The sequence below is a fragment of the Melospiza melodia genome, chromosome 2 (genome assembly GCF_035770615.1).
Source record: "Melospiza melodia melodia isolate bMelMel2 chromosome 2, bMelMel2.pri, whole genome shotgun sequence".
In the NCBI taxonomy this organism is placed as follows: domain Eukaryota; kingdom Metazoa; phylum Chordata; class Aves; order Passeriformes; family Passerellidae; genus Melospiza; species Melospiza melodia.
In genome coordinates this window covers 25,361,867-25,388,119 of record NC_086195.1, presented here as the reverse complement: position 1 = coordinate 25,388,119, position 26,253 = coordinate 25,361,867, and the positions used below count along the sequence as shown (strand labels likewise).

At 40.8% G+C, this 26,253-nt stretch overlaps 2 protein-coding genes across 2 annotated transcripts; one reads left to right on the top strand and one right to left on the bottom strand.

Annotated features, from left to right (window-relative positions):
* Window positions 1-4,018: 4,018 nt before the first annotated feature.
* On the bottom strand, window positions 4,019-21,501 carry CEP97 (centrosomal protein 97). The gene is made up of 11 exons (XM_063148169.1): window positions 21,374-21,501; window positions 19,043-19,185; window positions 17,963-18,121; window positions 17,483-17,584; window positions 16,884-16,997; window positions 15,865-16,031; window positions 14,388-14,552; window positions 12,477-12,610; window positions 11,203-11,974; window positions 10,115-10,190; window positions 4,019-9,362 (listed from the first exon to the last, which is right to left on the bottom strand). Exons 1-11 carry the CDS (start codon window positions 21,411-21,413, stop codon window positions 8,673-8,675), a joined length of 2,562 nt encoding a protein of 853 aa, XP_063004239.1. The 5' UTR covers window positions 21,414-21,501; the 3' UTR covers window positions 4,019-8,672.
* Window positions 21,502-21,658: 157 nt separating this feature from the next.
* RPL24 (ribosomal protein L24) lies at window positions 21,659-25,441 on the top strand. Its single transcript, XM_063148167.1, has 6 exons — window positions 21,659-21,729; window positions 21,845-21,920; window positions 22,997-23,107; window positions 24,207-24,343; window positions 24,776-24,839; window positions 25,314-25,441. The coding sequence occupies exons 1-6, from the start codon at window positions 21,725-21,727 to the stop codon at window positions 25,392-25,394; spliced, it is 474 nt and encodes a 157-aa protein (XP_063004237.1). The 5' UTR covers window positions 21,659-21,724; the 3' UTR covers window positions 25,395-25,441.
* Window positions 25,442-26,253: the final 812 nt, after the last annotated feature.

Sequence of the window (26,253 nt, the reverse complement as noted above, 5' to 3'; positions counted from 1 at the left end):
TGGTTTTACATCTTTTTCTCTCCTTTCTGCATCTTACAACAGTGGTTACCTGGTAGAGATAGAAAGCAAAATCTCAACAGGCACCAGCTTTTATTTCTATTATACACTGTAGGTCAAGAATTGAAAGCCATCTGGCTGTACAAGCAGAACACATTAAAAAGACAGTATTTTGAAAGATAATTGGTACTGATTTTTTTTTTTCCCTCTCGATACACAAAGTCTATCAGTTCTATAGCAGTCTCATTTCTCTTCACTCTTCCTTCATGAGCCTTGCAGCGCATCAAATTCCCTTACAAACTCTGCAGCTCAAAGTGCAACCTAAGGCAAAACTTGTGTGCTAAATGCCAAGCATTATCCATCTCTTAATATATCTGGAGTGATGTTGGAGGTGAAGGTATGGAAGGTGACAACGATGAGAAAACCTGTCACATCTGAGGAAATAGGTACTGCTACGCTAGCTTTTGCCACGCTTTACATTTCACCTCCCCTCAGAGATGGGAAGTGACCCCCCACACTATTTCTCTCCATAAATTCTTCAGTTATCATTATAGTTAGTCTTGATGAAGGCCTAATAATGAATTAAATATGCCTTTCTAATCTCTAACATGGGAAGTTCTTTTGCACAGAGACCAGAAACCAATTACTCTGTGTTTGCCCCCATGCTCTACAAAAAGTCCCATGTAAAAGGCAGTTTGGGTTATTTGAGAGTCAATGGCATTAGTGAGGTCTGTTCCACCTCATCACCATGCAACATCTAAATGTCATTAGTGCCAAAAGAAATACAGCTTAAGCAGCTGTTGCTCACCTTACATCCCTCCTTGTTTATCACATCAGAAACACTTGCCAGTTATTCTGATTTGAGCACAGAAAACTGGATAATAGAAAATAATCAGATTTCCTTATTTTTTTCCAGAATTATACGCAGTAAGATGAAGTTATGCTGGGCCCTTGGCCCCATTGCCCTTTTCTCTCTTATCTACGAAAAACAGTCAATAAAACACAGTATTTTTGATAATATATATGGGACTACTGAACCCATTCTTGATTATAGCCAAGTGTTGAGGAATGTTTTGGGTTGCTCCCTGAAGCAAATTAAAACACACTTTTGTGCTGAAGTATGGTGAGATTTAACAAACAATGCATTGGACAGTCTGCAAAGAACACAACCCACACTGTTCCCTTTCTAAAGACACCTTTGATCTGTCTCCTTTTGCTATATTACCCTTGTATCTCTTCTCCAATATTTTTTCCCTTCCACAACCTTCCAGGTCTTGTACTTCTGCAGTCCTTAGAACAGCAAATTTCACTCTCACCTTGCACACAAGTTCAGCATGGCCCCTGGTTTCAGGCAGAACTGAAATTTAACTGTTGGAAAAACTCCTTTGCTGAGCTGGTGCCATCAGATGGTTTTCACATCATCTAATGCTTTAAAGGGATAACACTTTTGTTAGAAGAATCATCCTACAGCTTCCTCAAGTCCTTTTCCAAAAGGTTACAGAGAAGCTTTCCTAGAGGCATCAGCCTTTCCATGAACCTGCCCCAAGCAGCTGTGCTGCATTCCCACTCCAGGGACAGGCAGGAAGGAACACAGGTTTCCATTTCTTCCAGGTGGCTCTGCTTACCTTTGGGACTAAGAGAACCTCTTCCTGGTCTTTTTTTCTTCTTCTCCACCAGAAAATGGACATGGCCACAGCCATCTCAGCCATGGGCTGCCCAGAATAGCTCCTGCCAGTTTAACACTAACATTGCTACACCAAAGGAAGGAAAGCATCAGGCAGCTAGGAATATGAGCAGCTTGTCTGTCCTACTAGTAAAATAAAACCTAGTTCATGTGTTTAACAATTTCCCTATCTGTGAGTAAAGCCAAAGAATCAGAGACCAACAGGAAAGCCAAGCTGCTGTCAAGCTACTGAGCCTGGGAATGAGCAAGCTGCAATGAGGAGAGGACAAGTGCATCTCTGCCCTGGAGAGCTCAACAGTACAAGACAGCTGGAGAGCCAGTCTGGAAAACATGGGCTCCAATACACAGGCATTTGCCCAAAACTTCAAGTTGAAGGGGCTGTAGGAACTACTGATGGAAAGAAGAAAAGTGAATCCTGGTTGTGGAGTTTCTCATGTCTCCTGTTTCTCCCCAGGTCCCACAGGCTCTAAGGCATAAGCAGCAGTAAGCTGCTCAGCACATTTTCCATGCACTTCCCACACCAGAACACATGCTGCTAATGCTCAGGGGACTGGATAACTTCAGCTGGTGTAACAATGGATAGGAAGAGATTTCCCAAAGGCTGCTGCTTGAATGCAGTTAGTTTAGCACAAGGCTAAGCAAACATCCCTGACTGCTAGACTGCTCAGTACATTGTCTGAGAATTGTTAGGCTTCTCTAATGGTTTATGGCTTTCAGTCCAACAATGTGCCAGATTTTACATTTTCCAGAGCATTCTTTATGATCACAAGCTTCTCAATTTTCACAGTTTAAATCATCTTAAAAGTCAGAGGCAACTTGTTTGGTTTGGGCATCCTGAGCACAATTTTCTGATATTCCTTCCCTTGGTGAATATCATCTTGCACACATCAGAAGGAGCAGCTACACTGGTTGTGGGTGGAATAGAGGTAATTTTCTTCACAGTGGCTATGGTAGGTCTGTGTTTGACTGTGCTGGAAACTGTGATAACATGGGGCAGTTTTAGCTACTGCTGAGCAGTGCTTACAGAGCCAAGGGCTTTCCTGTCTCTCACACCACCCCACCAATGAGTGGGCTGGGTGGTCTCAGCATAGATAAGGATTTCAGCCCATAAAATGAACAGTGACTATTTCCATTTGATCAAAATGGGCCCATCCACTAGTCATCCCTTTATTTTCCAAATCTAGCCAAAGATTTTAAGGTCTGATCTTATTACAAATATAAATAAAAGCCAGAGACAAGAGTGAACTTCAACCTGAGTCCCTGAAGTGCTATGGTGACTATCCCTACAACACACAGCATTTAAAACTTACTAGTACAGCTTTAAGGCCTTTAAAAGAAAAGGACACTGCTCTTCTTTTTTCATACCTGAAGTGGAGTTACTTTAGCTATGCCTATTCTTGTTTTTCAAATAGAGTCCTAGAATGAGGTGGAAGGGAACTTAAAGATCACCTGATTCCCATTCCCTTACCACAGGCAGGGGCATTCCTGCCCATGGCAGAAACCAGACCAGATTGCTCAGTGCCCCATCCAACCTGGCCTTGAACACTTCCAGGGGTGGGATATTCATTTCTCTGGGCTACCTGTTCCAGTGCCTCACCACCTTAACAGTAAATATAGAAGAGTCCCACTTAAAAAAAAAAAAAAAAAAAATCTTTGGTGTCATGAAGTAGAAACACATAGTAAAGAGTTTAAAATGTCTACAAACCACCACGTGTTACAAGTTGAGTGAAAACAAAAAAACAAAGTTAGCTATGTTGTTTCAGTTTTGTTATTGTTGTATTTTTTTTACCTTTGAGAGAATTGTGTTGCAGTAAAACATGACTTTCATGTACATCTGAACTCTTCAACTGTTTCTTTTTGTTAAAGCCTAAAAGATGTTTAATTAGCCTTCATTTGTTTAAGACGAGAGCAGCTGTCTGACCAAACCAAGAGAGGTAACACCACACATTGCTATTGTGCTTCTGAATTCTCTCTCTAGAAAACTCTGTACAGAACACTGCCACATCTTTGAATTCAAACACAGCAGGTAATTAAGAGCACGAAAGAGGGCCAGCACTGGAAACAAAGGGCTGCAAATCACAAAGACCAATTTCAGAGTCATTGGTGAACTCATTTCATGTACCCTACTACACTCTTACTGTCCTAGGCATGGAGCAGTGGCCATCAGATGTCTCAGCTGTGCCGAGGAAAAAAATGCCAATGCTTATCTTGCCATCACTTGCTTTCTATTCCTGAGCTTCCCATGTCCAGGAGAGCTCTTCAATTGTAAGATTATTACTATAGTCATAAAAGTCAATATAAGGTACACCTTAAAATTTTCAATAAATGTACAAATCATTTATTTAAAATTCAAAACTCAGCAATACAAACAAAATACTTAAGAAACAATAAATGCAAATTGTAAACACTTATAGAAAATATATGAACTGTACCAATTTAACCACCCACCATTCTTCACAGAAAACAGCAAGAAATAGAGAGACAAACCAATACCCAATTGTTCTTTTCTTCTCAAATTCTAGTTTAGAGGTAGAATACCACTGTGAAGTCTCAAAAAAATTAATTCAGTAGAATTATGCTACAAATAAATTTGGCCCATATACTTATAAACGTAATGAAGCCAGAAAAAAAGATTCTTACTGAGAAGTCTTGCACAATAAAATTTGGCATGGCACTTTCCCAGAGATAAAGCACCTTTCCTGATAAATACTGGTTTATGTTCTTGCAAGAAAGGGATCCTGTGCTTTTTGCATTACTGACAAAGAAAACATTTAAAAATAGACAGACCAACTTTTTGGTAGGCATATAGAAAGCAAGTGTTTCTCAGTAACTTGTCCTAGAAAGCTAATCTGGGAAAAAAAAGAAGTGTAACTATTAAAAGAAGACATTTTGAAAGACTTTATGAATACTTGATGCATACTCATTAGGGTGGCACGTCCTCAGGGGGGAAGGGGGGAAAGTTAATACAAGAGGAGAGGAAAAAAACAGGAAAGTGTCTTTTCCACTAGCAGGGAACTGACCGGTTTTTACTTTTTTTGTCATTTAGTCAGTTTCCCCTAACTGCTACAATTTTATCCTCTCAGGAAAAAGTGTATCTATGTGAGACACACGAGAACACCAAGTGCAGTAAAAATTACCCAGGTAATCTCAAAGGAACATATATTCCATTTTTGTTCATCAGATAACCTGCTACAAGTAGAAACAAAAATTGGAATTCTTCAGACAATATATACAAAAATCATTAAAAAAAAAAAAAACAGGAACAGTTTGCAAGCTCAAATACAAACATTATTCAGAAAAAAACCAACTTTTTAATATAGAGACTGGCTGCTAAGTGCATTATTTAAACTGCTGCATGCAAATAGTGGAATCTATGGTTGTTTAAGAAACTTAACTATCAACAACTGTTAGGCTTCTGCAATTTAGTTTAGCAAGGATTTTCTCAAGTATTTGCTGAAGGACATTTGTGGTTTAGAAGCAGCAAAATAAAATTTGCAGTCTTAATGCCTTCTTGCATTATGGTATATAGAAGTACTTGTCCCAGCCTTCAGAAAAAGAGGAAAAAGTAATTTCTACCACAGACTAGCTAAAAACAGGCCTTCATGTGCCAGCTACCTCATTTGGGGCAAAACTACTTGTGTGGTGCAGTTTAAATAGCCTAAGATATATTTATCTGATTTTCCTGAAGCAAATTAAAGAAGCATTTCAACTGTACTCACAGCAGAGCTGGCAACATCACCTGGCAAATAACCAAGGGATCTCTCCCACTAACACTGGAGGATCAGCCCAGGACAAAACACAAGAGATAAGCTTTTCTTCTACAAAGTACATTCTTCTGCTGATCATGAAGCCTTTCAAAAGGAAAGAATACAATATTAACACAGCAAAGTTTCAGATCTATTTTAGGCCTTCCAATTTCTTTATGAAATTTCCATCACCTCCAAAGGAAAACTGCATCCCTATCCAGCTAAAAGATATTGCACACCTAGATTAAGGAAACTTACTTAAACAAAGATGAGTAAACGCTAAGCCATATATTAAACTATGATACTTCCACATCATGATTTTTTGAGAGTTCAAAACAGGGCTGAAAGAAGACAATTTAAGTATACATTCAGTTTTACTCCTTATTTTTCCACTGTATCCCTCATTATGTCTTTCCCTGTATGTATTTTAATGGTCAGGATGAAAATATTTTCTGTATATACAAACTAATTACATTTAACCCTGTAAAAACTAATCCAAAAACTTCACCATTCTTTGATTTCTCTGTATTTAGGCAACTCATCTTCTACACATGCAAGATACTTTTCAGAACATTAGAGAAAAACTTTCTAGTATTTCACTGTTTCCCAAGTAAAAGTAAGATAAAGCTGAATATTTGTCGGTACATGCTTTGCTGTACCTGCATAAAACCATTTTTGTATATACAGGTTACACATTAATAAGGACAACAGCTGCCCTCAGCACTAGTTAAAGCAAGTTGTCTTGTCTTTGTGCTTGCAAGTTCTAACAAGAAAAGGAAATATCAAGAAACATCTAGGGCTTCCATAAAAAATTTACTTGCACCACGTTTTCCCCCTGTGACAACTCCAAAATTAAAGTTGTTTCACCTCTAAGTGCACAGCAAAAGTGACAATCCAAAACAGCAAAATACATATGCTCCCTCAGAGTCTCCAGTAAGGGAAACATTGCTATCCAGGCAGTGGTCTAGTTCCTTCCAGGTCTGGCAATAAAACACTCTGCCATGGAAGAGAACTTACACCTGGCCACTGCCTCCAGAGTGCAAGATCCAGAACTGCTTCAAACACTGAAATAATTCCCTCTCTCAATCTGCAATTTGACATTTGGGGGTTTTATATAACATACTGACATTCAAAGAGCTAAGTCCTATGAACTGCAGATCCCCAGGCAAGGCAGATTTAAAGCCAAGTTCAGCACCTTCAGAGGACAAGGCTATGATCCCATGGTCTCCACCCTGCTTTGACCCAGGTAAGCAGGCACTGTGACACATTAATGCACCTGTACCACTTTCAATACCCAAGCACAACTGTGCTCCAAGATCTAATTATGAATATACCAATGTGCTGTGACTACATTCAGCTAGAAGGACAGCACACTAAGGACCTACCACCTCTGCTCTTCTGGGTTTTCTTTAATGCTCCCACACATGCAAGGCACAGTCAAAGGTCAGCCTGACTGCAGAGACAGCTCTTTGGAGAAGCTGGTGCCCTAGAACTTTTGTGGGGTGGGAGAAAAAGAGATGATGGCTACTGTATGCACAGAGGCAAGCTTTATTCTTCCAAGGTGAACTTCACCACTGGGAAGATGGCTGGTACAAGTCCAAAACACCATTTATGTTCTAAATAAAGGATATTTTGATGCCTCAAGCAGATACTGGCCTCATACCAAACTCCTGAGTAGTGGCAAATTTCAGCTTGGAACCAAAAGCAGACATGCAACCAAAGCTTTCACAAAAACTAAATTATTTTACATGGTAACGTGGCCATAAGAGTCCTTTTAAAAGAGTGCTAGTTGGTTTTAGGGACACCATAGCATCAGAAGTTAACCTGTGGATCCAGAGAATTACAAAAGCATATGTCTTTGTAACTGAGAAATAAACATCAGCAAACTACTGCAACACTGGGCTTTCAGTACATGTTGCAAAATGCAACTGACCCCTGTAAATCACAACATCAACTTTTATTTCACTATTGTCCATCACAAATCACATGGCAAAACAGATTTCCCTTGTCACTGTTGATGTATACTAAGATACCTGGTAGTTTTCCATTTTTTAATGGAAAAAACCCAACATAGCAATGGCTGGCTGAGATACAAACCCCGCTGCTTTCCCAGTGTTTAAGTGGAAAGCATAGCCTAGGTATCTCAGCATATTTGCTAACAGGGAAGAAATACAACTTTTTATCCACATTTAATGAAAATGCCAACTAGTGGACATACAGGGGGAAAAAGCCCAACCAAAAACCCAACAGAGATATCAGGAAATAGTTAAGTCATGGCATTTGCTTTTAGTATTTATACCTGTAGATAAAAGTAGTTGTGATCCATCAAACTCACTGATGTCCTGAAAGCCACTGAAATCCAAATCCCACACAGACATTAGCATCCTAGTGGAGCAAAACACACACCACCAAGTCTGCTGCTGCAACCCAGCAGGGCAGCCCTGGAAATGATGTCCCAAATCACATGCTCTTCTGAAATTCTTCCTTAGTCCTGGCTGCTACTGGTTCCATTTTGAGTCTTACCTGAGAAGACAGGGAAACTCAACCCCAGGGCAAACAAAGTTCAAAGCTTGTTTGAAGCTCCCTGAGGTTACTCTCCTGAAATTCCTTGTTTCAGTGTTTATGTAAATGATCTAATTTCTTGCCAGCAGCTTCAAGTTATTTACAAAAAAGTCACTGACTCGGACACTGGTTTTCTGGAATGCATCTTTGATACCCTGACCAAGTTACTCTTGTTTAAATCAAAAGAAGTCTGAAAAGCAACTTTTCATCTTTCTCAGGGGGCTGTATCCCACCTATGACAGGATATACTGCCTGTATTGACTCAATTTCTTCCCATATTGTTTTCTTCTCTTTGCAAAATAAGAATTTAATCTTTCTTTGCAGGAAAAAAACAAACAAATACTTACTAACACATTCACCAAAGTGAATTCACAGCAAACACTACCACCACCACCATCCACCCACCAATCTTCAGAATTAATTTAATGGAGGCCAGTTATTAGGATACCAGTTTTATGTTTGAAAATAAAGTGCATAATGATTGTCACTGAGAACTTTGCTGATATCAGGTTAGCATAGTTAGTATCAATCCTCAGCAACATCAATAAAATAGTAATTACAACATAAATTCATAACATGAGTCAGAATCTGAAACAGCACACATGAAAAGTAAGTTTTGTATAAACAGGAAGAAGAAAGAGAAAGTGAAATGGAATCCCTAGTCCTTTGTGGAAACCATCCTATTATACAGCTATCCCAACATGCAGCATCTGGAACGAAGAATCACGGTCTGTTTGCTTCCCTTCTACTATTCCTGAAGTCAGTTTGTAGCTTCCTGGTGGTATCTGACAGATTTCACCTTGGACTGGGGAGGATGTGTCTTGAGGGAGCTCTACAGAGACAGTGTCAGAGGAAGAATCTTGGCTTTCTGCTGACACAGACACTTGTAGACAGCTGCCCTCCATTTCCTCATTGCAATCTGTGTCTTCATCAGCCTCTTCCAGCTGCTGAACAGATTTTAAATACTGTTCTATTAGTCCGTTGTCCTGCCCATTACTAGAGCTCTCTTTACTTTGCCCACCCTCTCCATCTGAGCAACATGCTGAAACACAATTGCCATATTGTTTGATGGTTTCCATGGAAAGGGAGCTCTCACTTCCTTCAGCTGAGCTCTTTGCAGAGCTGCACAGTTCACTGGCACAAGCCTGATCAGCTGCAGAATGAAAGCCAGAATCTGGGAACTGCAACGAAGACTTTTCCTGGAGATCATCCTCACTAGCTGGAGCTAACAAAGCAGAACTAACAGCTGGTGGGGTTTCTTGCTCCCTTGTGGATGACTGAAGAGGTGGTTTGGATAAAGTATTGGCTGAAGGGATCCCAGCACCACCTAAATTCTGCATCACTGAAAGCTGCCACTGTTGAAGGGATTTAACCTGTATAGAGAAAAATTTATTATGAAATGCAGATAAACATATTTTGATTTCTAGTAGATTTATTGCATTCAGCAACCAAGCTCTGTATAAAATCCAAGACCAAGTGACAAACAAAAGGTTTCCTGTATCATTAGGGAAATTTTATTCCTCTTACTGTGAAATCATAGCTTTTAAACCTACATGCCAAACACTAACAGAGCACAAAAGCTCCCAATTCAAGTACCTGAAGAAAAAGCAATCTGTTCTTAAAACCAGAAAGGATTTATCCATTTTTAAGAAAACAACCTTATTGTTGGAAGAAAAGCTTATTAAAAGATGTATTAACAACTTTCCTTCCTAAAAGTTGTATTAACAACTTTTGAGTTGCTCACAAGCAACACAGCTTGATACCATTTCATTTGCCATGGGCATTTACCAGTCACATAATTCTTCACAGTCCTGCTTATGTTTATTTAGCTTTTCTTGCATTTTGCCTTCCTTCTCACACCAGGCCACTATTTAGTCTTTAGCAGTAAAACCAGTGTGCTTGCACTAATATTCTGAGGGTTATTTCCCCCCACAGTATCAGTATAGCAGACAACACAGCAGTAAGAGTCTATTAAACCACTCAAATCATTGGAAAAACTGAACCATATTGACTATGTCTTCAGAACCTACAGTAAGAAATAATGTGAATTCACACACAGGCAGATTCAAATTTGAATTCCAAATTCACATTTAAGCAGAAAAACAAGAGGACTAAAATTACTTACCTGGTTCCAAAGAAATTTGATAGCTTCCTCCTGTACAAGCCTTTGCATTTTATCTTCCTCTCTTTCTTTTCTCAGTCTGCAAGAACACACATCCAAAATTTATGCAGCTTAAATAAGCAACATTTGAATAACAAGAGCAACAAGAACACATAAAAATGCCTACTTATATAACAGCACTTTTGAAAGATACAACACAGCCTAACATTAAGAAATTACTGCAGTCTGGCTTGCCATAAATACCCAGCTGCTGACTTGAAGTTTCTTTTTCAGTTACATTTAAATTCTGCTTCCTTTTACTGCAGCACATTTGTTGGCTTGGCAATAATGTGTCTTTTTGTAAACTGAACTCGAGCTCTTATTTTTTCCTGCACAACTATCAGCCCCCCACACACCAAACAGTACTTCTTCATTTCAAATTATGCTGTCCCACTGATGTATGGATGGAGTATGATGTGTAAGCATTGGGAGTTTCTAGAGGTTCACTGAGCACTCAATTTATACAGCTTTTGTCACTTGTGAGAGTGAAGAAAAAGAGCCTGTCAGACTGACTGATCCAGGCTGATCCAGAAAGATATTAACTAAATTCAGAATTTTTGGCTTACAAATTGAGGAACTTTGACCATGATTTCTCCAAACATGCATTCACAGGATCAAAAATTAAAACAGAACCAAACACAGTCACATTTTAAAATTGTATCATACAAGGTAGAGGAAATTCTTGCTTTTACCAGCAACAGAATAACGGGTCCCAATATGGACGCTTCATTTATAGACTAATTGTGAGGAGACAAATTAAAAAAATCCCACTCAGCAATTTCTATTTTGAAATATGCAAGTCCTGCTAAAATAGAAATAGAAAAATGTGTTCTAACCCAATCCACTTATAGAAGGCACTTGGAGAGTATGAATAGCCATGTGCAAAACTGTGCTTACCTTACAGGAAGTGATCCTGTAATGTAATCACTTTTATGTTTCTGATGCTAGGTTCTACTGTGAGTAGTTATATCATCTATATCTGATCTGAAATACTCTGGAATGGTAGCTCTATTCAGACAGACTTGCAAATACACAGCATGACCTCAACTTACTTTTCTATTTCAGCTGTTAAATAAATGATGTGCTGCTGCATTCTGTGTAGGCGAATTTCATTCCGCACTTCCTTGGCTTGAGGATGGTGGTTCCTGGTGTAAAATCCTCTCCAGGAAGCCTGGAGCTTGGTAGCTGCCTCACTCATCCTTTGCAGCTCAGCTGCACCTCGATCAGCTGGTGCTGCACCTTGCCCAGCCAGTGAAGCAGACCTTTCTTCTGTCACCTGCTCAGGACCAAGAGTTTTTACTCCTGACTCAGCACCTAGCGAGGTGCTGGGGTGACTGTGCTGAACTTGGCCTTCAGCAGCCCCTAAACAGTGGCCAGTCCTTGCAGCCAGGCCAGCTGTCACCAGCTCAGGAGCAGCCACCTGCTGGATTTCTTTGATATTCTCTTGGGTTTCCACACTTCCTGCTGCTCTATTAGGGTGCTCTCCTGTAACAGACACAGCTTCCTGCTTTTTAGTTGTTTCCCTTCTATTAATATCTCTCACACCTTCAATCACTGCATCATCATCATCTTCTAGGCTCACATTCATTCCATGTAGCTTCAGGTCTGAAGCAGGAGACACTGGAGACAATCCTGAAGCAACTGGCATGAAAGTAGACTCTGAGGATAAAAGGCTGCTGTTTAATTTGTCTTCATCTGTCTGTACATCTTCGAGGTGTAGCTCCTTGGAAAAGCTTCTTTCATGAAGAAAAGTGTTCTTTACTGCATAGGAATGATCATTGCTTGCACTTGGTCCAACCCAAGAATTCCTCTGGATGACAGGTTCTAGATAGACAGAAAGGCACACTATAGTGTTAGAGTATTTCAGTAATATTAATAGTTTGTTTAATTCATAAGGATACAAAATTTGGTTTTGACAGTTAGCACCTGGTGGGTAAGATGATCTAACATATTAGTAACAATGAGCATTATTTCTGTATCAGGACAATATTTACCACATTAACATCCAAACTTGGCAAACACTGGGTGCAAGAAATTGCACAAACTGCACTTCCTTAGAGAATAAGCTGGTACAAAATGCCAAAGTCAAAGTCGTAACTCTCATTTTGTCGGATTGGGTTTTTCACCTAACCAGCCAGACACAAACAAGCATGGACTGGAATTTTTTTTTGAAACAATCTACAACTTCAGTTGAGAAAATAGAAGATCAATAAAATAAAACAATAACAGGGTCTTGTTCTGAAATTCCTTCCACAAAGTTACCTATGCTCGAAAGAAAAATATTTATTTCCACAGGTTAGATCACAGGAGTAGACAAGCTACTTACCCTTTTCAAGAACCATCTGTGATGGCTGGGCCTGGGCACTGTGTTCATGAGCAACTGGCACTGCCTTGCTGGGAGCAGCAAATGTCCGTGGTTCCTCATTTTGGTTTTCATGCATCAACTGCCTCTGGTGGAGTCTAAACACAGAGTGTCAACAATAGATTTTGTGCTTTATTTAAACTTTGTTTTGTACAGAAAACATCTAAAAGAAACTATGAGCTATTTCAAAAGAAAGAAGTGATCAAAACATTCTAAAGGAGAGGCTTGTTATGCAGACTCCTATATACACAAGACACTCACAAAGGAGGAAATTGCAGTCTTTTCCTGCTCCCCTTCCTCCAGCCCCTCTTTCTTCATTACATGTTAAAAAAAAAAAAATACAAAAAAAACCCCCACCAAACAAACAAAAAAATCCCAAAAAATCTACCAAATAAAAATGAAAAAAAGCCCAACATGCAGTTCTGACGATAAACTGAAAACCATGAGGTATGTCTACATATGAAGAAGGTATGAAAATATTTTAAGTTTGTAAAGTGGAATACATTATATGTGTAGGTATAGAGGAGTTTGAGGAATCGTGGGAGTATCTTTTACATTTCAAAGTAAGTGAATCAAGGTGCTCCTGTTACTAACAGCCCAACATCCTAGTACAAATCAACAAATATTGCCACAAAAAAAACCATCATCCTTTACAAACTCAGAGAACACACAGGTTGTCTCAGCCCAGCTAAATTAGAAGCTCAGGAGACAGAGGACAAAGTCAAACTGTCCTATAAACCATATATGCATGTGTATATATAATACAGGTGAGGATTTGGGGGGATTGCTTTTTCTACTAGGGCTTTTTTGGCTTGGTTGTTGAGGGCTTTTTTTAATTTTTGAAGAGTTCTATTCAACAGAACAACTTCCTGGATTTTCCCCAGAAAGATGTGAATGCTAGAGTACTTAGCTAGAGATTCCAAGGTCAAGATGCCTTGACTGCACCTTCTCCTCAGAAACAGCTAAAACACTTCCATCATTTCCTCCTGGAGATCAATCTACACTTGCAAAGAGGGCAGTAACTCCTAGATGCTTCCAAGTTTCTAGTCCTTCTTCTGAGATATCCTTCTGCTAACAACAACACTTTTGTTGCTCAGCCTTTTAACCACACTATGCCACTTAGGTAGCCTGCTCCTGGCAGCTGAATTTTCTGCTCTATCTGCAAGAAAAAGTTTGTCAATAGGTCCTGGGGAACAGAATAACCTGTATTGCTTTGTTTTCTGGCTTCTAACCACAATTAGCTCACCTTCACATGGACAAGAAACACACCATGATAACTCTACTCATCTATTTGCACAGACCTTAGCAACACAGCTACTGCTGGTAGAGCCAGAGGCTCTCCTCTGCTGACAGACCTCAGATGCCAGATACAGATGGACAAATGCATCATTGGGTACAGTGCCCCCCAAAGGACAACTAACTTTAAAACCAAGAAAGAACATCTCAACAATAAAAAGTGGCTAACACACCAGTGTACCACAACAGTCCTCATTTACAATTAGAACAAAAGCTAAGCTCCTTTTTGAAGTTTTCATCACTTTTTGTGTGGCAATAGAAAGAAAAATCCCAGTTCATAGTTTGCTTATTTTAATCACAGTTCTAACACAAATTACTTTCAGTGTCCTACAAAGCACAGGCTGAAAAATACAAAGGAATTTTCCCCTAGTTGGCCCAGAAAGCACAAAAACACTCCTGCTGCTGCTGCCCTGCCTCTCAATCCCATCTAGGACACATCCTGTACTTTTGTGGCACTTTGCATCTCCAGCCCTCACTGCTACTTTGAAATACTTAAAATGAAATCTTACCACATCTAACACATCAGATACATAATTATGTTCTCCATTACATTCTCTAAGAAAGAAACTAAATTCTCACCTTTGCTTACTCAGTATTTTTTCCAGTTTGGCATCCTCTTCAGTCTGGAGTCCATATACAGATGTGAGAGGACAAACATTAGCCAAGTACTGAACTAGCTGAACGTGCTGCCCAGGTCGAAATGACCTTCCCTTCCCTTGACTGTAGAGCCATTCTGCTTTCAAGCTGTTAGGAAGGGGGAAAATGGTTTAATAAATGGCATCTTTAATAAACAGCATAGAAACAGTAACTCTGTTTTCACTACAGTTCTTCCAGTGAGTACCAAAGAGCTAATCTACAAATCTAAGCAAGATTTGGAACATGTGCAATGTCCAGGTAAGAGCCTGTAAGACTGGCTCAGCAATTCTCTTCTTCTATATCAAAACCTGCTTTCATTTCTATTCCTTCTTCAGATTCCACATTCAAAAATCTTTCTACCAAGCACACATATCTGTGAGACTTTCTTGTCTAACTTTCATCCTTCCCAACAGCCAGGGAAACTGGCAATGTCATTATCAGAACAATGAGTAATGTACTAATTCACTTAAGCATCGATGAAACAAAAAAGAAAAAACCCACTTGTCCAAAACTGTGCATCTCTGCTTTGTGTGTTATCTTTGGGCACTGAAGACACATCTGTCTCAATGAACTTATCAGCAAAGCTTCCACAGAAACAGAGAAGTTCACAAAAACATGTAAAACAGACACAGAGCGCACATATTCCTAAAAAGTATTCAACAAGTCTGTTTTAAAAATTAATTTCTGCCTGAGATTCTTTAATATAATACACCTACATGAAATAATATAGATAATACAGAACATCCCATGAAAAAGTCATGAAAAAGAAGTCTAAAATTCCAACAGGCAACTTTCCTGGAAAGTCATAGCAGGTTATGGTGAAACAGAAATAGAATTGGTTCACCTCTGACCAAAAGAAAGGCACCTTTTAATTTTAGTAACAGGGTAAAAAGGACATTAATGTCCTAGGATATGTGAGTGTCCTGGACTGGAATGTGCTTATACTGGATAATATTTATGCTTGGACTGTTCTGATGTCAAGAACTTTGTCATGCAGATATCATAGTGACATAATGAGCACAGTGATACAGAAAAAAGTGATTTGAGCAAAATAATTTTTAACTAATCAATAACAAAAAAAGCCAAATGTAAAAATGCACATACAGATCATGCTTATAGAAAGGCAAGTTTGAGTTTCCCCCAAGACAACAGCTTTAACTCCTGCTGATTGTCACATTCTGCAAAGTCAAAGAGGCTGTAAAGAAGGGGCACCAGACTCTGATGAACTGCTACCACAGTTTTGCTTTGTAGAAGTGCTTCTGTGATTTGAGCAACAAAACAAAAGCTTAACTTCATACTTCTGTCTAAGCTAACTAAATAATAATTCCAGTGTAACAGATGAAAAGGTTAGCTAAAGCAATTTTAGCTTAGCCAAACTTCACATAATAATTTTAGAGATTTAATAATACTATTACGTCACCTTTCCTTCTGAGAGATCACATATCCATCAAGAACTTTAAGGTTCAGACACCAGCTGACAATATAAGGCCTGTAGTCAAAGCCAGGGACAGAAGGTGTGGCCATCACACAAGGATTGTTCATAATTGACAGCTGCTCCAAGTGGTGAAGAGAGGCCAGGAAAGAAACCTTGAGAAAACAAAATACATTTCTTAACTGAGAAACACATTCCACATTTCTCCTAACTACAGCTGGACAACCTGTGTAAAAGAACTGAATGACAAATAAATCAAAAATCACATTTGATTTTTGAACACTGCAATTTCCCAATGATTCTTCTGTAAATGCTATCAGTCCTTGGAAAGTATTACCTTCTCTTAAAATTTGGGAATGGGGCTTTATGTATAGAAAGATGTAGTATGAGTCCAGTTTACTACAACAGCTATTGGATTTTGAAAACAAACAAATAAAAAAAAAAATAGGCAAGCTAAAAAGCTGGAGAAACCCTGCCCTGTTTTGAAGAGAAATTATTACCAAAACATTTTCTTCCAACATGAAATCCCAACCAAGAGTTTTGGCTGCTACTTATAATAAATCAAACAAACAAAACAATAAAGACAAAGTCACAGGCAGATTATTTGTTTCTCTTACACAGTTTGAAAAATAGGTCAGTGGCAACAAGTGCAATTCAAACCTCTGTTCTAATCCCAGCAGCTGCAGGAGCTCTCTGCAGCATTTAGTCAGCTCAGCTTTCAACTTTCAGACAATTAGAAAAGGTTGGGCCTAAAAGTGTTTCATTCAACATCCTTGAATAAAAAAAACATAACAGAAAAAAGGCAAATTTCTTTCAGACTAAATTTTAGAAGACACCACTAGCTCGTGCAGCTAATGCAAACATGGTTATTACATATAAACAATTAAAATATTGTAAGTTGGGTTGTTTCAAAGAGAGCCCATTCTCAGTTACAACCTCAAAAAAATTGTTCCACTTCCTTCTTTCAGTCTACCTAAAGACAAGGTGATCTATCTTCTATATCTTACCTCATTTAAGTCTCTGATTTCATTTTCTGCCAAAGAAAAAACAGTCAAACTCTGAGGTAGGCAAGCAGGGGCAGGGCGAAGTGAAGTTATAATATTTCCATGCAGCAACAGAGTCTATAAAATAAAAACACATGATGAACACATGATGAAATGAATGCTTGATCAGAACCCACAGATTGCTTTTCCAGGCATCACCTGACAAAAACACATTGCAAAAGAAGGATAAGTAAGACTTTCTGGTCACAGTTACCAAAAAAAGTATTTGGAAACATTTTTCTCTACAGCATGCATGTTGGAAGAGTTAGAAGTATGTTTTTGATTCGTGATAGGATAAGACAACAAAGAGTTATGAAGAAGATATCATCACCATCATATCTTTATCAAAATCATTAGAGTGGCTATGGAAAAATCACTGCCTCAGCTCCTGCAACTTCAAAACAAGGAAGAGAACATTTACACACTTTTCTCTAGAAATTACATTTAATGAATTAAAATGCTCTAAGAGCTAGTGTTCAAAGAGTGAATGTCTAAAGGCAGAAATTTTCAAAGCAAATTTCTTTCTGTACAGAATGCATTAAAAACAGAGATAGAACACCTACCTTCAGTGAGGTAAGCTTGGAGAGATCACCTAACTGAGCTATGTTATTGTCTGACAGATCAAGATGCTGAAGACACAGACAGGAATTGACTTGTTCGATGGCCTACAAAAACAAAGAAATCAGTTACTCACAGTAACCCTTTTTTAGCTACTAAATAAAACCAGGTATCAATAACTATAAATTCTTTTGAAGGATAAAAAACCAGTAGCTAAGTAACCCAAAATAAACACCATATTTTAATACAATTGTATTTTAAAGATAATAATTTTGGAGACTACTTCCTTACTTGCATTTCATTTTGATGTCAAACCTTTCATTTTTTCCTAGACAACTCCGAAAGCTGCCATCTTCTATTTCATAAGCCAGTAGACACAAAATAGTAACATTGTTCCAATCAAAACATACTCAGATTTCTTTGCAGCATGTTCCAAATTTCTACAACAAAAGATTCTGGTAAATGCAACAGAGTGAATACTTTACCTTAATGTTATTTCCTGCCAAATTCAGCCATTCCAGGTGCACCAGATCCTTCAGCCCTTCCACATACCCAATACTATTATGAGGCAAGTTGAGCACTCTGAGCTTGGTCAGTTTTGCCACACCCATCATTCGCACCAGCCGGTTGTTGGCCACAGAGAGCTGCAGATGGACACACAAAATAAACAGTTTTAACTAGCAGACAGAGTAAGGTCTTACTTCTAGTAGTTAAAAATCTACTCCAACAGATACTTGTGCAGTCTACATATTTCATTTCAAGTAAATGACACAGACAAAAAACCTGCAAGAGCCAGGAAATAAATTGATCAAAGAACATGAGTCCTCACAGCTCACTCCACAAACTTAAGAGGAAATTCTCCTAGCAACAGCTAAATAAAGGAAAAAGAATGAGGAATTGTGTCATATGAAAATAAGGTTGTAATAGCAGAACTGCCAATTCATTGTGCAAATTGTTGCCCCATTCCTGGTGTAAAATTGTACTTACTGTCAATATGGCAGAGGACAAAATGTATTTCACACAATTCTCAGACAGGTCCTGTGCTAAGAGGACTGTAAACCACAAAGTTTTTAAAGGGTAAATCCTGACTAGACACACACTTCAGTAACAAGATCACCAAGCTGGCAGTGTGGTGAAGGTTTGTTGTAGCAACAAACCCCACCTCTGCCAACTCAGTGTAGCTGGCCTGTAAAAGTTATCAGGCAGCCTCGAGTCTATCCAGAAGGACTTTCAGTGATAATACAAAATTATTTTTAATGTTACAAAGCCCATGTACTCAAAAGCTAAGAAGTATCAAAATTTGAGTTATCAGTGACTTTTCTAAGTGTTCTTATCATGTCCCTCCCCCATTAGGATTTACTTAGCTCATTTTTAGTTACAGCCCCCTCCACTCTCAACTGCAGACCTCCACTGATGGCAAAGCTTTCTACTTCAGCCAGCCATCATTTATTTTCCTGTGAAGACAGTAACTTCTAGCTTACTTCAATAACATAATAGTGCCTGAAGGCAGAAGATGCATCATAGCACCATTATTTGATAACAATTTCAAATCAAGCAATACTGACCTGCATCAGATTCCTGCATTTTTCCAAGTGTTCCAATTTAATTATCTGATTTTTGTCCAGAATCAGAGTCTGAGTATCAGCATCACAGGGCAAGGTTGGACCCAGCTTTTGCAATCCTTGACCTGAGCAGTTGACTATCAAGCCTTAGAATAAAAAGGAGAAAAAAACAACAAAAAAAGCACCATAAAGTTTATATGTGAGAACACGTACTGGAAAAGCAACGCAAAATAAAAAGATTTGTTTTATAATAGATGCAGATAATTTGGAAAAACAGATTAACTTTCTTTTCCATGTAAAACTGAAGCAAATGACTTCAGCTTACACTTTAAGAGTAACTGATCCAGTTACTGAAAGATACACATATACCAGACACTGTCCCACTTAGGAACTCTGGCAGAATTCTGGGAAAGTCACAAAAATCCTTTGAAGTGAGATGCAGCAAAATTCTGGTAGCTAAATTTAAAGGTGCGATCCTCAAAACCCCAAATTTCCAAAGAACCTAAATTTAAAAATTCTTCAGAGAATTTAAGTTTTGAGCAGCTTGACAACTAACTATGTGTAAGCATTCTATCTAAACTAAGAAGCCACTCATGCAACCACACTACAGTACTGGGGCACTGGGAAGAACAAACTGTAAATGGGCTAGCACACCATTTACTTAATACAACACAAAATTCAAATGTCCTATGCAAAAAGGGTCACTACATAAAGTTAAAAGGCAAACATTTGCCATCTACAGGGAGCCTGAATCACCCAAAGTGACACCTGATAATTGTAATAATTTTCATACATTGAGCCTCTGCTGTGTATTTGATGTACAAACATCACTGTAGCGCTTCTTGTTCTCTTAATATCTGTTCAGTAAACAATGCTTCCTTTTTCAGCAACATATCCCAAAGAGTGTTCTCACTCTAATATGACTCTCATATTAATAGTACAGTTTATAGTTTTTAGGGTTTAGTTACACTACGGATAGAGACAAACATTTTTCGTGTACTATTTTGTCAGCTAGAGAACATGCATTTCTAAAGAAGATGTCTGATGACATTTATTATATTCCCATTTTTTTTTAATCCACAGTTGCCCCAAGAGCTTTGGAGAGCAGCAAGGCAGAGCCAGCAATCATCACACTCCTGTCTTTGCACATTCAGGGAGAAAGTATCACTTGTCTCTCACTCAAGCAGTCACTCCTACAACTGCTTGATCACTTTATTTGACCAGACAAACTTTGTATCTGCTCATTTATCCAAGGGTTTGTTACAAAAATCCACAACTGGCCCCTCCAACCTAGGAGAGAGGCAAGGACCCACAGTACAGAATTGCAAGAGTAATCCTTTTATTCATGCACGAGGTGTCCCATTCAAACTGGGGCACTCAGAATGTGGCTTTACACACGGTTCTCATAGACTTCCAACATTCAAGTATAACATGATCCAACTGCTACTTAACACACACAACTATTTGCAAAGAACCTGTATTTCTATGGCAACACCATCCACCTGCTTTGCTATTGAACTGCACATCCCTGCAGCCAGACTTGCTGTAACCACTTCTCCATGATGCTGACAAAGGAAGGTTTTCACACAGGTGTTAAACGACCTGGGGTGCTGGCATTATCTCCCTGTCTGGGGTATCCTTTATGAGCACATTCAAGACTCACAGAAGCACAGGTCCTTCTTTCAATATCGAATGTTCTTCTTCTCCTTGCAACAAGCTTTAGCTTGCTTGCTTAAGCATGGCAGTTCAGTATACAGCATGAATTATATATACACGTGGAACTCTACCAAATTAATATGATTCCATTCTATAAAGACTCATTGATATAATGAGATCTATAAGAGATTTTCCTAGCAGGCTTTCAGGACCCAGGAAAACATTTCAAAATCGCTTATTTCTCGTTTGGCAGGAACCAAGGAACTACACCCTCAGAAGTGGCGCTGTCCCCAAGACTCCTCAGCCCTCCCCTCTAGGGAAAACGGGCCCTATATCATTCAAATCCTGGCCTATAAAGGCTCTACAAGGCTGCGGGACCCTCCAGCACGATGGACAGTGCCCGTCCTGCCCCGAGCCAGCGGCGCTCCTCAGGGCGGGAAGCGGTGCCCGCGGCGCCCCCCTCGCCCCGCGCTGCCCCGGCCGCCTCCAGCCCGCGGGGCCCTCGGGGGCCGCCTGGCAGCGGGGGCACCGGAGCGGCCGAGCCGGCCCCGAGAGGAGGGGGCGCCGCCGCCTCCACAGCGCCGAGCCCCCCGCACCCCTCCGAGCGCCCACAGCGCTTTTCGAGACCCGCAGCCCCCAACATCGCGGCCCCCGGCACCTGCCCGGGGCTGCCCTTACCGGCTCCGGCCGCCTCATCCCCCGCCCCGGCCGCCGCCATGCCCCGCGCTTGACAACACCGCCAGGCAACGGAGCGCCGATGGGCCGGGCCGGGCCGCTATGGGAGCGCCGCGCCCTTTATGCTGGCTAGAGCGGCGGGTCCCGCGGCCGGGGCAGCGCCGGGGGAGCCCGGCCCGGTGAGCTCCGTGAAGCCGCCGCGGTGCGGCCGGGGCGGGGCGGGGCGGCGCGGGGCGGTGCTGCCGGCCCGGCCCTGCCCTTCCCGCTCCGCTCCCGTCGGGCCCCGCGCGGCGCTGCCGACACCGCCTCCCGGCGTCCCCTCCGCCTCTCCGGCCCCTCGCAGCCGCCGCCATCATGAAGTGAGCGCCCCGTCCGCCGCTATCCGCGCCCATCCGCCGCGGGGAGGCCGCCGCGGGGCCCCGGCCGCCTCCCCCGGCCACCCGCGCCCTCCCCTAACTCTTCTCTCCCGCGCAGGGTCGAGCTGTGCAGCTTCAGCGGGTACAAGATCTACCCGGGCCATGGCCGCCGCTACGCCCGCACGGACGGGAAGGTGAGGCCGGGGCGAGCCCCGCGGGCCGGAGCGGGCCCTGCGGACGGGAGGGCGGCTGGGCGGTGCGCGGGGAGCCGGGGCCGCGCCTCTGGGACTGTCCGGAGACTCCGGTAGTGTTGATGTGGCCCATGCCCGAGTCGGTCGTATCAAGTTGTGTGAAAACAGCATCGGTGTGCAGTTGTTTGCCGTGGCTGCTCCGCAGGAGATCCGTGCTGTAGCTTGGGGTTGAGCTTATGCAGTATCTAAAGGAGTCTTAAAGCAGCAGGTGTAAAGTACCAGAGTTGTGTAGAAAATGCTGCTTAGACGTCCTGCATCAAATGCTGAGATTCGCTGGAGCCAACAGCTGGTCTCCCAAAATAATTGAGTATAAATATTTTAAGTAAAATAGGATGGAGAGCCCTTCAAGCTGTCATGTCATACGCAGACAGGATTGTCCCTACCTATGAAAGGATGGCTTGGCTTTTGAGTATCCCAGTACAGTCATCTTTCTCTGCCGAATTCCCAGCAAAATGACCAGGAGATAGACTGGCCGAATCCTTGTGAGTGCTCCTGGGAATAAGGTTGTACTTTAAATGGAATTATATAGCTAATAACAAACCGGCTTGCACGTTCTGCCTGTTGTTATAGACAAACAGGTTAGTGTCACTAGGCAGGGGAATCGGGTGGAGCATTGGTCTCCCCGTGTTCCCTAGGCCGAGTTTTGAGTCACTCCCACGTACAGGAAGTACATAGTTGCTGAGGACAGACACTTGGGAAGCATGATGCTGGACACAGCTGTTCATTCATGCTGTGCCTGAAATACACAGCAGCACTGGATGCAAGTGGTAATTTGAACTTTTTTCAGAAAAATGAAGATACTTCAGAATGCCTTGCAATACATCAGTTTGACCAATGTAACAAAATACAAAACATAAGATTTCTTGAATTACCTTCTAAAATTTTGACTAGTCAGAGCTGTGTTTAAGAACTCCAAAAACATCAGTGTCAAAAAACGCTGACTCGAAGAATACTTAATGCAAACTGTGGTAATGTCTTTCATGGAAACAAAGCTTACACAAAGCATTTTTCCCTCCCAGGTTTTTCAGTTCTTGAATGCAAAATGTGAGTCTGCATTCCTTTCCAAGAGAAACCCTCGTCAGATCAACTGGACTGTTCTCTACAGGCGTAAGCACAAGAAGGGACAGTCAGTAAGTACATCCCAGCCAATGGCACTGGAAGGAGGTGACCAAAAGATGATGTGGTCACTGCTCTGTCAGAGGTCACTTAAGTGTGCCAGTGTTCAGCAGAAGCATGTCCCAAGTTACCAGCATGAAGACTAGTTAATTATGGTGAAAATGTGACTGCAGTTACATGAGTTTATACACCACTTCAACAAAATCATTGTATTGTGTTGTAGCCCTTCTTTGAGAGACCACTCAGAGCCACAGTATGTTCAGTAGATCTTAATAATTGTAGGAATGGCTTGTTTTTAAAAGTTAGTTTTAGGGAAGGTGGGTAATGCTGTTTAATATGCACACTTTGTAAAAGTTTGGTCTTGTAAACTTCCTCAATGGTGACAGCATAGGGAGCTGATTTTGGGGTTAGAGGGGCAGAGATGACTCTCCTAATGTACTCTCGTTGAAAACTTTGGGCTGTAGCATGAGGTCTTTCCCTATGTAGCTGTCAGTGCATGAGAAGGATAAATCATGAAACATGTAGCATGAGGTATGCTGCAGTGCTCTTGTTTAAACTTGCACAGCAGAGGAGCTTTGAGAAAGGCTTACATCAGTGCAATAATGGTTGAAGAAAGTTGGTGCATGATGGCTTACCCTGCTCCCCAGCACGTGATCCACTTGAATAGATGTGGAGTGTTTTCCTTTCAGATGACACTATCAAAGGTTTATCTTTCCCCCCTTTTTTTGTCTGGGAGTTACCGATGGCTGAACTTGTAACATTCTTTCAGTTTTTTTTTTTCATACTTTGCTGTAGAAGCATAGACGATACAGGGTCTAATATGTGTGTCTCCAACACTGATAGCTGGACAGCTGGGGAGCCAGCCAAGGATTGTTGGTAGTAACACACAATGAAAAGTACAGGATGTGGCTGGAGAAGGGGCCATGTGGAGGTAGGGCAGCACTTCTCTGTCCCCAACAGAAGGATCCTCTAAAGTGAGGAGTAAAATTCTACTATAGTGTACAGTTTTAAATAGCTTCAATTTGAGTAGCAGCTTGTTCCCATAATTGTCTTTGGCCATGTATTTGATGTCTTGTGATGCTGATTGTGTGTGTTTGTCTCCTGCCCTCTTAGGAAGAAGTCCAGAAGAAGCGCACGCGCCGTGCTGTGAAGTTTCAGAGAGCCATCACTGGTGCCTCTCTCGCTGAGATCATGGCCAAGCGGAACCAGAAGCCCGAAGTACGAAAGGCACAGAGGGAACAAGCTATCAGGTGAGAAGTCAGATCAGTGGAGCTGTCCCAAGCTTTTCAAAGATTACAGTACTATCCCAAGCTTTTCAAAGATTACAGTACTTTTCATACAAAAGCTTAAACTCTAGGTGGGCTCTGTGTTTTACAAGATTTTCTGTGGGATTTTTTGTTTGCTTTTAATCTGTATATTTGTATGTAATCTTGGCAAGAGATAGTGGCAGCAAAGAAGGATCTCTCCTTGCCTTTTCCCTTTGTACTTTTGTCACTGACAGTTCTGCTGTCTCTAAATTCCTTCAGGGGATAGTGAATATAGAGGAGAAATCTGCAGTAATACTATCCATTCCTGATCGTGGGAAGCTTAGTGTTGAAACAAGGAAACTGTGTATGGCAGACATAGATAACTTCCACTTTGAATTAACTTGAATTAACTTCAACTTCCACTTGAATTAACAGGGCTGCAAAGGAAGCCAAGAAGGCTAAGCAGGCAACCAAGAAAACAGCTGTTTCTGCTGCAAAGGTGAGATGCTGTAGGCAAATAGAAACTAATAAATGGAATACACTATGTTGTAACATGAAACACAACGTTCTGCAGTGGCACTTAATTGGAAATTCCTGTTTCTGTGTTTTTTGTAAGTTTCTTAATAATAATAAGAAGAAGAAGCAGAAGAAATAAATATTACAAGAAATCCATTCTCTGACCTAATATCAGAGATAATTAATAAACAAAAACTTGTCTGAATGTGACATCTTCACTATCTAGGAACTTGGTAACAATATATTGATGAGTGCTACCATGTGTTTCATTATCACTTCTGAATTAATACCTTGTGTTGGCTTAGTGTTATGTGTGTAAACAAATATTAGCATGATCCCAGTATTATAGTTTGCAGTTCTAGTCTGGTCTGATTTCTGTCAAGAGTACATACAGGGACCCTTTTAGAACTGCAGATAAATAACTTCTTTTCACTCATACTTCATTATTTCTCTACAGGCCCCTACAAAGGCAGCACCTAAGCAGAAGATTGTGAAACCAGTCAAGGTTTCTGCTCCCCGTGTTGGTGGAAAGCGCTAACTTGCCAAACTGTTGCTCATGCTGAATAAACATCTGATGGAATTCCATTACTTGTGCCATGGTCTGCTCTGCTGTGTGAGATACACTGAAGGGAATGAATCTGTGAAACGACTGTGTCTGGGTTTTGCAGACTGAAAGCATCTTCCTGCCATAAAACTGTTTCTTTGCCAGTCTGCTGTATTAGCACACACTTCCCCAGTGTTCACTGGGTGGCTCAGGTAGCAGGGAGGATGGAGCAGGTATTTGAGGAGTGTTCTTGCCTGAAGGACAGAACAGCACCTAAGTTTATTCTGCATCTGTGACAAATGACATAAAAATAGGTTTCTAAGATCAGAGGTACACACAAGCTAAAAGGGGCTGTGAAGCAATATAATCTGTAAATTACTCACAAAGGTCCTGTGTTGTTTCCACATGTATGTTGCATGTAGCAACATACAGAGAATCAAATGTGGAGAAGGTTAAAAAAAGAGAATGGATGGTTTCACAGACTGTATGGCTCTTACACACAAAGATTCAAAACTTCTGGGTCGGGAAGTTACAAAACAATGAATTGCTGGAAGCTGTTGTCAGGAAAAGGAAGCCTGTGAAGATTGAATGGGTTTCAAATGCAGCTGATGTTACACAGTTAAAGCTCATTTAGGTTCATACTTAACTTACTGAAGGCATATAGAGGTTCCCTAAGTAATTTTCCACCCTCTCACCGCTAGAGGGATTGAAATTCCTCATGGGAGTTCTCGGTCTGCACTGTGAACTGCACTGTGCAGACAGCGTACCCAGCAATAGCCTTGGCAAAGCAATGTCCTGATTTACCAGAGCCAAAACAGAAACCAAACCACTATTTCCTGGATCAGTTACTTTT